This window comes from Cololabis saira, chromosome 16, assembly GCF_033807715.1.
Source record: "Cololabis saira isolate AMF1-May2022 chromosome 16, fColSai1.1, whole genome shotgun sequence".
Taxonomy (NCBI): Eukaryota; Metazoa; Chordata; class Actinopteri; order Beloniformes; family Belonidae; genus Cololabis; species Cololabis saira.
Window position 1 is genome coordinate 12,233,127 of NC_084602.1, and position 12,263 is coordinate 12,245,389.

At 39.4% G+C, this 12,263-nt stretch overlaps 1 protein-coding gene across 2 annotated transcripts in view; it reads left to right on the forward strand.

The window, feature by feature from the left end:
* Positions 1–380: 380 nt before the first annotated feature.
* Positions 381–12,263, forward strand: part of dph6 (diphthamine biosynthesis 6) — a 71,309-nt gene continuing 59,426 nt past the window's right edge. For both annotated transcript variants that reach the window (XM_061744265.1, XM_061744264.1), the window contains exons 1-3: positions 381–502; positions 858–949; positions 1,846–2,030. In XM_061744265.1, the coding sequence (XP_061600249.1) occupies positions 480–502; positions 858–949; positions 1,846–2,030 (300 nt within the window). In that variant the 5' untranslated portion in view covers positions 381–479. The remainder of the gene's footprint in view (positions 503–857; positions 950–1,845; positions 2,031–12,263) is intronic.

The window sequence follows — 12,263 nt, forward strand, 5'->3', positions numbered from 1 at the left end:
AGCTGTTTTGTGGACGACTGAGGCTTTAAAAGATTTGTATTTGGATATTTCAGTATATATATATATTCAGCAATATTCATTCACTGAATATTTATTCATTCATAAATTGTTTTTCAACACATTATAACTTTAGGTCTGTGTAATCTATTATAACTATCAATAACTATTATTAACATGTTAACAATATTAACAGCTAGAGTTTATTAACGTGTCTGTTTAAAAAATATTTTAAAAACGGATCATTGAGTGTTGAGAAAAAACAAAAACACTTGCAACAGAATCGTATGGAAGAATCGGTACGGATTTTCCTTCAGGCATATTAAAAGGCGTCTCATATTATAATCGGGGTCCTTCAACCCGGAAACATGCGCTCACGTGTTGTTGTGTACACTGAGCGGTTGCTAGGGACAGTTATCACTCCCTTTCATTATAACCTCATCTTTCTTGTGTCACTAAACTTTTAAGGAGGATAAAAGAACATGAAGGTGGTTGCTTTGATAAGGTAATCACGTCTTAATTCATTTTGTCACCGATGTTCTTTGCACTTTACAGAAGGGGCTGCATTTTATCTCTTATTTAATTCAAGACTATAACTGCTATTTTGTCCAGCTCATGCTAACGTGATGTTATTGACTATAGGGTAATATACGTTTGCATACGATAGTAAAGTAGCGTATAATATATATATAAATGTGGTATACCGCCGCTACTGTCATAAACACCGTTTTCGCAGCAAAATTACACTTGTACCGCATCACATCACTGTTGACTAAATGCACCTGTACTTGAATGCATAAGGCTTCCGTTTACTCACGCCTGGGTTTCTCTGTGTGATTCTGTGTTGTTTTGTGTTGCAGTGGAGGTAAAGACAGCTGCTACAACATGATGCAGTGCGTCTCTGCGGGGCAGCAGATCGTGGCTCTGGCCAACCTGCGTCCTGCTCATACAGGTTAACTCAATCATGTGGCTACAATCCTGTGGCCAGAGCTTTTCCAGCTGCACTTTTGAGGAGATACTTTTGAATATGACTGATATGGGATATTGGATCATTTCCCTCAAATATGTAATACTTTGTATAATTTGATTGATTCGATGTTGGTGTTATTTATACAGAATTGTAGAGCCATCAAAGGAGTTCATAAACTTTCAGACACCACTGGATTTTTTTTTTTTTTTTTTTTTGTATTCTGACCTGATGCAGATTTTGAGAAAATGACAGGGGTTGGCATTGATCATCTTCAAAAGTTTACCCAAACTATGTTTCACTTCCTGGACACTGTATAATAAATCTCACTCTTCTAAACAGCCACTGCTAGACTGGTTGTGCATTTATATAGTTACATTCTTCCATCAAAGCTGTGTAGCATAGTGCTGACCAAGCAGCACATGCTAATGAGGAACCAAATGCTGCTCACTCACTTTATGCGTCCAGATTTACATTATGTGGAGATTACACCAGTAACATTTAAGTTGCAAGGCCATAGTTTTAGTTCATCTCCAAACATGAACATTTTATTGATCACCTCTCCAGATGTGACTCTTAACACTTTTACCATTGATTTTTTTACAGTGATGGAAATCTTTCTTTAAAAAAAATATCCTTCAGTATTAGCATTTTCCTGTTTTCATTTAATATTAAATATCCAACTGATATGAAATAGAAAACAACAGATGTAGCCTTTAGCTAAAATTGACTTGTGGGTGGTTGGTTTACTCTCAGTCATTTCAAAAGCACTTGCAACATCACTTCCTGTGACCTTCACATAACTTTTAACCCCTTCACATACACATGCTTCTGTTTTAATATCAAATACCGACTTTAACATACATTTTCTGGTGCCGTAGATGAGCTGGACAGCTACATGTACCAGACAGTGGGCCACCAGGCTATAGAGCTGTTTGCTGAGGCCATGGACCTGCCTCTGTACAGACGCACCATTGAGGGTTCCAGCCTCGACACCAGCAGGAACTACACAGAGACAGAGGGGGACGAGGTGGAGGATCTGTACCAGCTGCTGCACCTTGTCAAGGTACACTGCAAAAATAAATTTTTACCATGTGTCTCTGGGTTTTCTGGACATAACATTTTGATGATGAAGAAGCACATGCACTTCTATTTATTCATTCTGATTCACACACATTGTGCATAATTTATTCATCTATTTCTTTATAGCTAATGCTTTAGAAAGCACAAACAAAAATGAAGGACGATACAGTTCTTTATTATAAAATGACGTTGAGAAACCCCCCTATATTTAAAAGAAAAAGAGATACTCTGACTCACTGGTTGTCAAATACTGGAATAAACTGGCATCTAATTCAAATCACATTTTTCTGCTCTTCTGATTTTATTGTGATATTATTTTCAACATTTACTTTGCTATGGTAAATGACAAACTACAGTTCAATAAATGACACATTTTCACTTGCAGCCTGCATGCAAAAAATGTTTCTAGAAAGATTGGATTATGCAATGAGACAGGTCTGGATGGTTGTTACAAAGATATACTATTTCTTGTTTAACACGCATATATATATATATATATATATATATATATATATATATATATATAAATATAAATAATTGCATCCTTTACTACTTTGTCATTAAAAATAGTTGGGGTAACACTATATTGGAGTTTGTTGGTTTGCAATTGCTTTAAAGGCTTTTTTTTTATTTTTTACTCCTTATCCTAGAGTGTTAAAGCTGCTCATTCAGGCCATCTTCAAATCTACGGAAAATTAAACATCAAACATAATTTATCAGAATTATTGATACAGTCAAAAGAAATAATTTGTCATAAGCACCCTACTGCTGTCTCTATTATTTTTCAGCTTATTGAATACAAAATATCTGCTTGTATTTTAATGTTATTTTTGCTTCACAGTGGCAGCTTTTTACAACGGTAGGTAAAAAAAAAAGGACATAAAATTAAGACAATATTATGGTACCGCCACATGTTGAACAAAATCAAACACTGTATGTGATTTTGCTTGCATTTCAAGAAAACATAATTTAATGTTGTACATCATTTATACATATTTAAGTTTTTGTGGGGTTTTTTCATACTATTAGAATGGCACACCAAATATTCAGGTTTGGAGTAAAAGTACCAGAAGGTTGTTGCCCATTTCCAGAATTTAGCAAGACATGACACATAAAACAAGAAATGATGAGTTGTAATCACTTACAATGCAACCTTGTGTATTATGGTGCCTTGGAGTTTGATAATGTCTTTTGTTAATAATTCTGTTAACAGCCACATTTTACAATATTAATATGCTCATGAAATTAAATCTAACTCATCTATACTTGAGCTGTACATTAAAATTAATCTCATATGTCATAGCAGTCCATTATTAAGACACTGCCTTGCCAGTGTATATTTCTTTATTAGTATCTTTATGATCACGAAAAACAATTTTTGTACCGATGTCACCGCCGGGTTCTGTAGTTTTAGAAGGTAAATAATATAAGTCTGAATAATGAAGAAACTGTGTAGCCCCAGATGGAGGGAGATTATCAGTGTCTTGTATGTCTTCCATTTTCTAATAATGGCTCCCACAGTTGATTTCTTCACATCAAGCTGCTTATCTATTGCAGATTCAGTCTTCCCAGCCTGGTGCAGGTCTACAATTTAGTTTCTCACGTCCTTTGACAGCTCTTTGGTCTTGGCCACAGTGGAGTTTGGAGTGAGACTGTTTGAGGTTGTGGACAGGTGTATTTTATACTGATAACCAGTTAAAACAGGTGTCTTTTATACTGATAACTAGATAAAACAGGTGCATTAATACAGGTAGTGAGTGGAGGACAGAGGAGCCTCTTAAAGAAGAAGTTACAGGTCTGTGAAAGCCAGAAATCTTGCTTGTTTGTAGGTGACCAAATACTTATTTTACCAGGGAATTTACCAATTATGTCACTAAAAATCCTACAATGCCATTTCCTGGATTATTTCCCATTCTGTCTCTCATAGTTGAAGTGAACCTATGATGAAAATGACAGGCCTCTCTCATCTTTTTAAGTGGGAGAACTTGCACAATTGGTGTCTGACTAAATACTTTTTTGCCCCGCTGCGCTAGTAGATATACACCAACAGTTCATCCAACCAAGCTGCTTTGGAGAGTAAAAAGTCATATTCGTGCTCTTGGTCTGTCTCGTTTAGTACTTTAACTTCTCAACTAAGTGAAGTTAGTTTCTGTTTTCACCTCACACTGAACAATAGTGTCCCCCGTTGCATCAGTTGATCAAAGTTTTATGCACAAAGTTGGAAAGAGGTGCCCTTCAACAAAGGCTTCACAGGAATATTTCCACTTTTTTTTTATCTCACATGACAGAAGATCAGATGCAAAAAATTAATCACTGAATTAATATTTGATCAAACACCACTTTTTAATAAAATTAATTTGACGGCAAATTATGTATGAGACCCCGGTGGTCCGATTGCCGTGCAGGGTGGTTGACTGACAGGTTTGAGCCGCGTGTGTGTTTAACTCACCGCTGACGCTGCCTGCCTGCTGCCTGCCTGCCTGTCTGACCGCCTGCAGCCATGAGGAAGCTACCTGGACAGAAACTTCAACAGCATCGCAAACTCTCACTGCTGTCAGCACAAACAGGCAGTGGGGATTGATCCTGTGTAATACTTTACCCCCCTGCACCCAAAGCCAACCTTTTATTGTAGCTGGGAGCATCAAAAATTAAGCGCCTCTTAAGGGGATGGTGGATAGGAGTTTGTTGAGATGGGAGCTGGCTTGATGTGGTGGAAATGAGAGGGATGGGGGTGTGAGCACAGTCCTCTCTGAAGGTCTGTGTGGAGACATGTTCATCTGGAGCACAGGACTGCTTCAGGGCTTCGACATGTCCACACAAACCACCTTAGCAGCAACGGCCAGTCAAGCGGCCTGAAGGCATTTCACGGCCCCTGCTTGTCATTTTTTGTAATCTTCTGTATAAATAGCAGACTTCACACATTTGACTATCTGAAAAACAGCTCTCGGTTTAGTGTTTTGTTGCGAGTATACACGCTCCCAGTCCGGTTTCTTGTTTCTTGTCTTCCCGTGATTATTCACAGTTAAATAGCAGACATATTTGTGGTATGTGATGCAATACCGGCTCTGGCTGTGGTCAGAGTCTAATGGCTAAAGCCTGCTAATTTCCCATTTCCAGGGCTTCTCTTGTTCTGACTTCACCAGTCAGGCAGGCCATAGATCAGGGCAGATGAAGTCCCACGGGGCCCTCGCAGGCTTGCAGACCTCCAGTTGTTTACCTGTCTCACAGCCATCAACAATCCCTCAGCATTAAAACCAGGACGCCTCTCTCGCTCACTGAGTGATTGCAGCCATAAGAACAGAGTTTGACCTCTCAAATTTCTATTTCATTTGCTCTCTGCAGCTCCTTTTTTTTTTTTTGGCATTCTCACTAATTATTAAGTCGACTGACCTGATCCATGTGCTCTGCCTAAGTACAGGTGGTTAACTTTATTTAATTTTCTCTATTTAAAAACATAAACTTATTCACCACCATCTCCAATGTTTTTCTTCAAAGCAGTTTCAACCAATTTAAAATTCTTTGGAAAAATAAACGTTTCTTTTGTGCTATAAGAATGAATAAGGTAATGGGAGAGGCAGAAAGAGGGGGAAAAACACTTTTAAGTTGTGAAATCATCATCGCTGGAAAGGAACAGTTTTAGCACGAGGAAAAAAAAGTTCTGTTTGGAAGAGTGTGATATTTTGAAAGATTCTCTATAGCAGTTTGAATTAATTAGAAGCTACAAGATTATATTTGGATATTGACACTTGAGTGTATATGAAAGATTTTTTTTCCTCAGATCTAGAGTTGATGAGTTTTAAGTGGATATTCCGCTCTCCTCCTCCTTCGCAAAAGTGGCAGCAAACTCGTAGCATGAGTCAACAGTGCCATCTATGGGCCGCTCCCATCAGCAAACTGAGAACCTCTGAGAGTATTTGGAGCCATTCACAAGATTCAAAGGAAGAGATCATTTTCTTCAGAACCATTGTTGATAGAGAAAAAAAGAAAGACCCAATTATGATAGGGGGGGGAGAAGAAAAAAAACAGCTATCCATTCCCTGGCAGGAGCAATAATGGCACAATGACAGCGTGGCTCTTTCTTGGCCCCTTTGCTCTCATCGCTGGTTGGGCATGGCAGCGTTTCTTTGAAGTATGTAACCTGATAGAAATGCAAGCCGCACCGTACCCTGTCTCATCCTGCTAGGTGCTGATCTTTGAACCCGCTGCGTGAGCGGGAGAATTTACAGTTTTGGAGCAGAACTTTTTAAACATTTTTATCTCGAGGATGTGTTTTCACAGAATAAACGTCACGACTGTGTCATCTGTTGGACTTCAAAACAAAACTGAGATTTAAGTGGGACATAAAAGATGAGTCTGTCTAAGTGCAAAATTACTTTTAAGTTTGTTTTTTTTTTTTTTGCTTTTTTGGATACAATTTTGGAAGTTGTGTGCCCACACTTCATTTTGCGGTTGGTTTGCTTTCTTCTGTATGATCTGCTCTGATCTGTGATACAGATCAACAGTGTCAGCCACCCCTGGCTGTAATGCCAGTCCCCCCCCTCTCCTCTCTGCCCAAAGCCTGCAAAACCCCTCATATTAGTCATATCACATCCCTCAAGTCCTTTATCCTTCTCTCTGTGTTCTGTGACCTGACACAGTGGCTCTTTATGCCCGGTGACCCTGCGTGAGTGTGTGTGTGTGTGTGTGTGTGTGTGTGTGTGTGTGCGCCTGCATGCATGCCCGTGTGTTCAAGGTCAGGTCAAACCGGGCCTCTGTTACACGATAACAGGTCTATCTCTGTTCTCCTTACACACCTCTGCCTTTCTTCTTTCCACCAGCTTCCTTTCTTTCAACGCTGCAGGTTAGACAGAGGTGCTCCCACCGCTCTCATCCAGACCTCACTGCAAACCAACTGAAGTTGCACAGCAGTAGATCCTATTAATTATTCGTGGCTAATGACAATTTTTAAGGGATATTTCCATTTTTGCAACATCACAGCCTCTGCGGTGGACAGTTTTAGCTCCCGTCGTTGGATGTGTATTGCACGTGATAAAACAGAAATAGATAAAAAGAAACTGACTCTTGCAGCTAACTCTGAAACCGTTGAGCTGATGAATAAAGACAAAGACATTTAAGCTCATTAGAGTGATGAGGAACAATAGATGATATCTACGCACATGTTCTATTCCGCCAGCTCTAATTAGCAGCGCTGTAACATCTCTGTCATACCGAGACCCGGCTTGGAGAACGATGGAAATGTTACTTTCATATCTAATTTCCTATCCTGTGAGGGACTCGGCTTTCCAGAAATGCTGCTTTTTTTTAAAAAAAGGTTCTCTCATTTTCTTGGTTAAGCATGATCACGGGTCAATTAACATCTGAAGCCCCCTGATTCATTTGTTCATCTATTTGTGCTCAAGACGACTCACGAAAGTCCTGGAAAGAAAACTAAGTGGAAATGTTTCCTTCTTCTGCTGTGTGTTTAAAAACCTAGTGTTTAGCGTGATAATCCTCTTAAAACGCTTCCCTTATTCCTCGGTTCTCCTAAAATACACACCAATTCCCTTCCTCCCCCCCTTCAGCTGCTATAGTCGTTCTGTAATATCGAAGATCACATAGGAGTGGGCCCTCTGAGATCACTGGGCCAGTCTGTCCGCAAGTCCAGACGCTATTTTTCATTCTTCCTGCACCCTCACTCCTTCTTTTTTTTTTTTTTTCTTCCACTAACATCGTTTTCTCCCTTTTGTATTGTTGTCACACTTTCATCCGGACCCTTCAGAAGCCCGCCACTTTCTTGTTCACGAGTGTCCGGATGGGGTTGCATCCTGCTGTGAGGAAAGAAGGAAGAAAAAACCGAAGGGAGAGGAGGGAGAAGGTAGTAGAAAGACAGAGGAGGAGGAGGAGGAGGAGGAGGAGGAGGAGGAATCTCTTGTTGATCCAGGAGCTCTGTAGTATTGATTAGGCAGCTGAGGTGTTGTGAGACAAGATGTTGAGGAGAGGTGTGAACTAGGAAAGGGTGGTGGTAGAGGGGTGGGGGGGGGTTTCAAAATCAAACACCCAGCCCTTCTCTGATTACCGGCATGGTGCCGCATTAGACGTACATCGGGGGCTCAACAGGAAAATGGATTTCTTTAAAAAGCTGCTTAATACATAAATCATGACCTCTGGGGTCACAGCAAGGGTTTAGGAGGGGAGATCAATAATAAAGCTAATGGATGCTTGTTGCAGTTGGTTTGTGGGGCTGCAAGACCTCTAAATGGTGTTGTTGGAAGTAGCTTACAAGCAACGGATGATCACTTGTGGCTAGGGCTGGGCGATATGGACCAAAAGTCATATCTCGATATTTTCTAGCTGAATGGCGATACTCGATATATATCTCGATATTTTTTCTGTGCCATAATTGGGGTTTCCCCCAAAGAATTATAGCATAGCATCTCTGTTAGCTTCATTTTTTTTCTGAGGCAAACCCTTAGAAAAACAGTCAGTTTTAATACAAAGCCTCGTGCCAAATGTCACACAGGTTCCTTTATTAACAGAGGTCTGCACAATATCAAAATGTATAAAACAAATAAAATAAAAATAAACTGCCTGCATATATAGAATAAAAATGCTTCTTGAATAAAATAAAACAAATTTCCCTTTCCTGCATAACAATTAAATTAAAATACACTGTGCAATTAATACAATGTAGACAGTAACAGGCAGACTTTTCCACTGAGGTTGACAGTTGAGCAAATAACAAAACATTTGTGCAAATCTCAAATAAAACATTCAAGTCAATTTGTCACCAAATAAGCTATATCAAAATCAAAAAAAAAAAATATATATATATATATTTTTTTAAATCGATATAAACGATATTGTCTCGTACCATATCGCGTTTGAAAATATATCGATATATATTAAAATCTCGATATATCGCCCAGCCCTACTTGTGGCACACTTTTTTTTCCTTTTTTTCTTCATATGATTACATTTCAACAAAGTTTCCATACTTAAGTTAAGGAGGTATTACAGTATTAATGAGTGCAGATCGCCTCAAACAGCTGTCTCCGTGCGGTAACCTTTGTAATGCGTTCCTCTGGCCCGGCCGACGCGGTGGCCGCGGGGCTGAGATTGGGCTTGTTTTGCACATGAGGAAGGATAGCATTAGTGCTCAGATAATGGCACTGTGCATTGTTTGCTGGCCATGTGGAAGTGGTGGGACAGGATCTATTAGAAGCAGGCCCATTTCCCACCAACTGACTCTAGCAGTCCCCACAAACATTAGATAAAGAGTCAGGCCTCAAAACCTTTGTTAGTTGTTTGTATTTTTTTCTGCTTAATGTACTTTGCCCAATCTTGTTTAGCAGTGATTGAAGCTGATAGTCTTATCTCACATTGCCAAGGGCATAAGGAGGAGTGTGCATTTCTATTTTATTCTATTTTTAACAACAATAACTATTATTTTATTGTAGTGCCGGATTCATCATGGCTGTATCTAGTGGGACTGATATGACTATGAAATTTTAATAAATTATTTGTTATGGAAATAATTATTTACGATTTAATTGTCCTTTTCTGTTCATTTTTTCCCAGACGCTATTTTAGTATAAACCAAGTGATCATTTAATAATTAACTCCTCACTTTGTAAAGAATAACCGTCGTGCATGTCAGATATGTCCACAGCAGTAGACAGGGGTTCGACAATGTCATTAAAAGATTGTCAACTGTGGAAATACATCATTTTTGTCAGTTTGTCTCAATTATTTTTCTTTTCCCTGTTTGAAAACATCTATGATGATTATCCTGACATGACCCCATTTATCTGAAGTAATTGCAATTACATGATTAAGTACTAATTGTAACAGGCCGAGTTTCTAGACGTTATTCAAGTTTGATACATCGGCTGACGATAATGAACAATGCTCGTTATCTCTACTTGTGTAAATATAAATATCTAATTGCAGATAATATTTTGTTATAATTTCTTTAAAATTAATTGGAGATGATAAATGCTAAGGGGAATCTGTTAAAATGTCCCATCTCTTTTTGCCATTGCATGTTTTCTTGATGTCAGACCACTATTAGTTTCAACAACTACTCGTGTTAGTTTATCACTGTCTGTCTCATAACAGGATGATAATGAATACTGTGAAGCTTTTCTGCAAAAACCCCATTCATCCAGTCAGAACAGACTTTTGTGCTTTGTTTTGTGAACCATTCCCCTCTAGAAATATTTATGACAAGCCTCCTCACCTCCTGCAGTTAAAGTCATAACCATCTGTAGAGAAACTCTGTCTGGAGTCTGGAGAGTGGCTTAAACTGCTGTATTTTCCTCGAGTCTCTCTATGGGGAGTGGAAAGGGGGTACATGATATCTGTTGGCACCATGGATGATGGAGGACAGGAGGGCCTTGATGCCAAGAGCCTGGAACCTGACCTCACCAGAAAAACATTTACATTTTGGAGTGTGTGTTTTTGCGTATGCATGCAAGTATGTGTGTGTGTGCGTGTGCGTGTGCATGGGCCACAGCATGTTTGTGTGTGTATACATGGACATCAATGCATGTTCTTGCATTCACCATTTGGATTTGGTGCCTGTTATAGAACTAAAAAACAACTGACATAGTTTACCTCTGCTGCATGAGACTTGCTCTTTGATTTTTTTCCTTGCTCTGTTGAGTTAACTTCCTGTCTGAGAGGCTCAAACTCTCACTCTAGCCAAAAATGAAAAAAAATAAATATCTGTAATACTTTTTTTTTGTGAGAGCTTCGTATCCTTTAATTGGTGGAAGACCTTGAACATTGGGAGGAAGTAACCCGAGTTCCCCAAATCCCCCTAAATCAGTTAATGAACCACAAGAAAAAAAAAACATTATTTTTGATTGATGTAGAATATTATTTTTAAGAACCATTAATAACTAAGCTTGTTTGCTCGAATTACAAGTTTTCATACATTCACATACATCAATAAATGGCGGTATGTCTCTCCACCGCTCTCCTACATTTAGTTTTCCGTGTGTGTTGATATGGAAAGCTTCCTCGTCCTTGGCTTTGCTGAAACCAGGACTTTGTGCTTGCTTTGGCTAAGGCCCGCTCCCTCCTTGCCTGACAACTGGCTGGGCCTGTGTTTACGCAACCATATATATCTAAGAGGAAACCCTTGAAACGTTAATCTCTCTACATTTTTAACCCTGATGAATTTCTACATTTTCCAGCTGTGCAGCATGGCATATTTATGCTCAGGCTCTATTGCTCAAAACAGTTCTGTCATTGTAAATGAATCACTATGCAGACTATGTGCGTGTGTTTGTGTGCATGTGCTTGTCTAAACTTCAGGCTAGGGGAACTGTGCAAATACAAAGTCAGGCATGAAATGCTGCAAAAGCACCTTCATGGATAAAATCTTTGTTTTTGGGAGTTCATCATGCCCTAATCAGTGTACACTTGCCTGTCACTCATAACATTTCTGTGGGCTGACTCTACTCCCTCAGTCATCGCGCTGTGCAGACAATGTGTCATGTCATATCCTCTGTTGACCGGTCACACCTGTATAGTGGCCTCAGCATATCGTACCCTGCTAGGCTTCCTCTCTCCTGTTCTTGTTACTGTGACCTACATCGTCTGAGGAACCAGTCAAGGCTAAGTGAGAACTTTTGCTTTTTCTTTTTTCTCTGTTTGGTTAAAGACTGATCCTAATGAGGAATCTTGCCAGCCCATCTAAAAGAACAAAATGAGGGCCAATATTCAATATTTTCTTTAAAATCCGAGCAAGGCCAGTTTAGTGATGGGAGTGTCCCTGGGAGCCTTCTACGACAAGATCTTGGCTGATGTTTGTTTTATAAAAACATTCTCACTAAGTTGGCATATCCTCCTGTTGTTTTATTATAATAAATCAGACACAGTTTGTAGTTTTTGTGCATTTTCTTACCCCTCGAATACCCATTATATTTGCTAGAAACAATATCCGGGACAGATATCCCTACTGCCTGTCATTTTTTTACCTACTCCGGTTGTCACCTTGGTCTATACAGAATGATAATGAGCAACAAATAAGCAGCCCCCACTTACCTCACCCTAAGCTTCCAGTCAGTTTGGCACATCCGAGCTGTCAAGATACCCCTACACGCCCCGGGACTATGTCAGCATTACATTAAACACGATTACTTGACCCTATCTCCTGTCTCAAATCTACTTTCGCATCTAAAACAACCCCCCCTCTCAATGTTCTTGCCACGTTGGCAAACAACGGAGA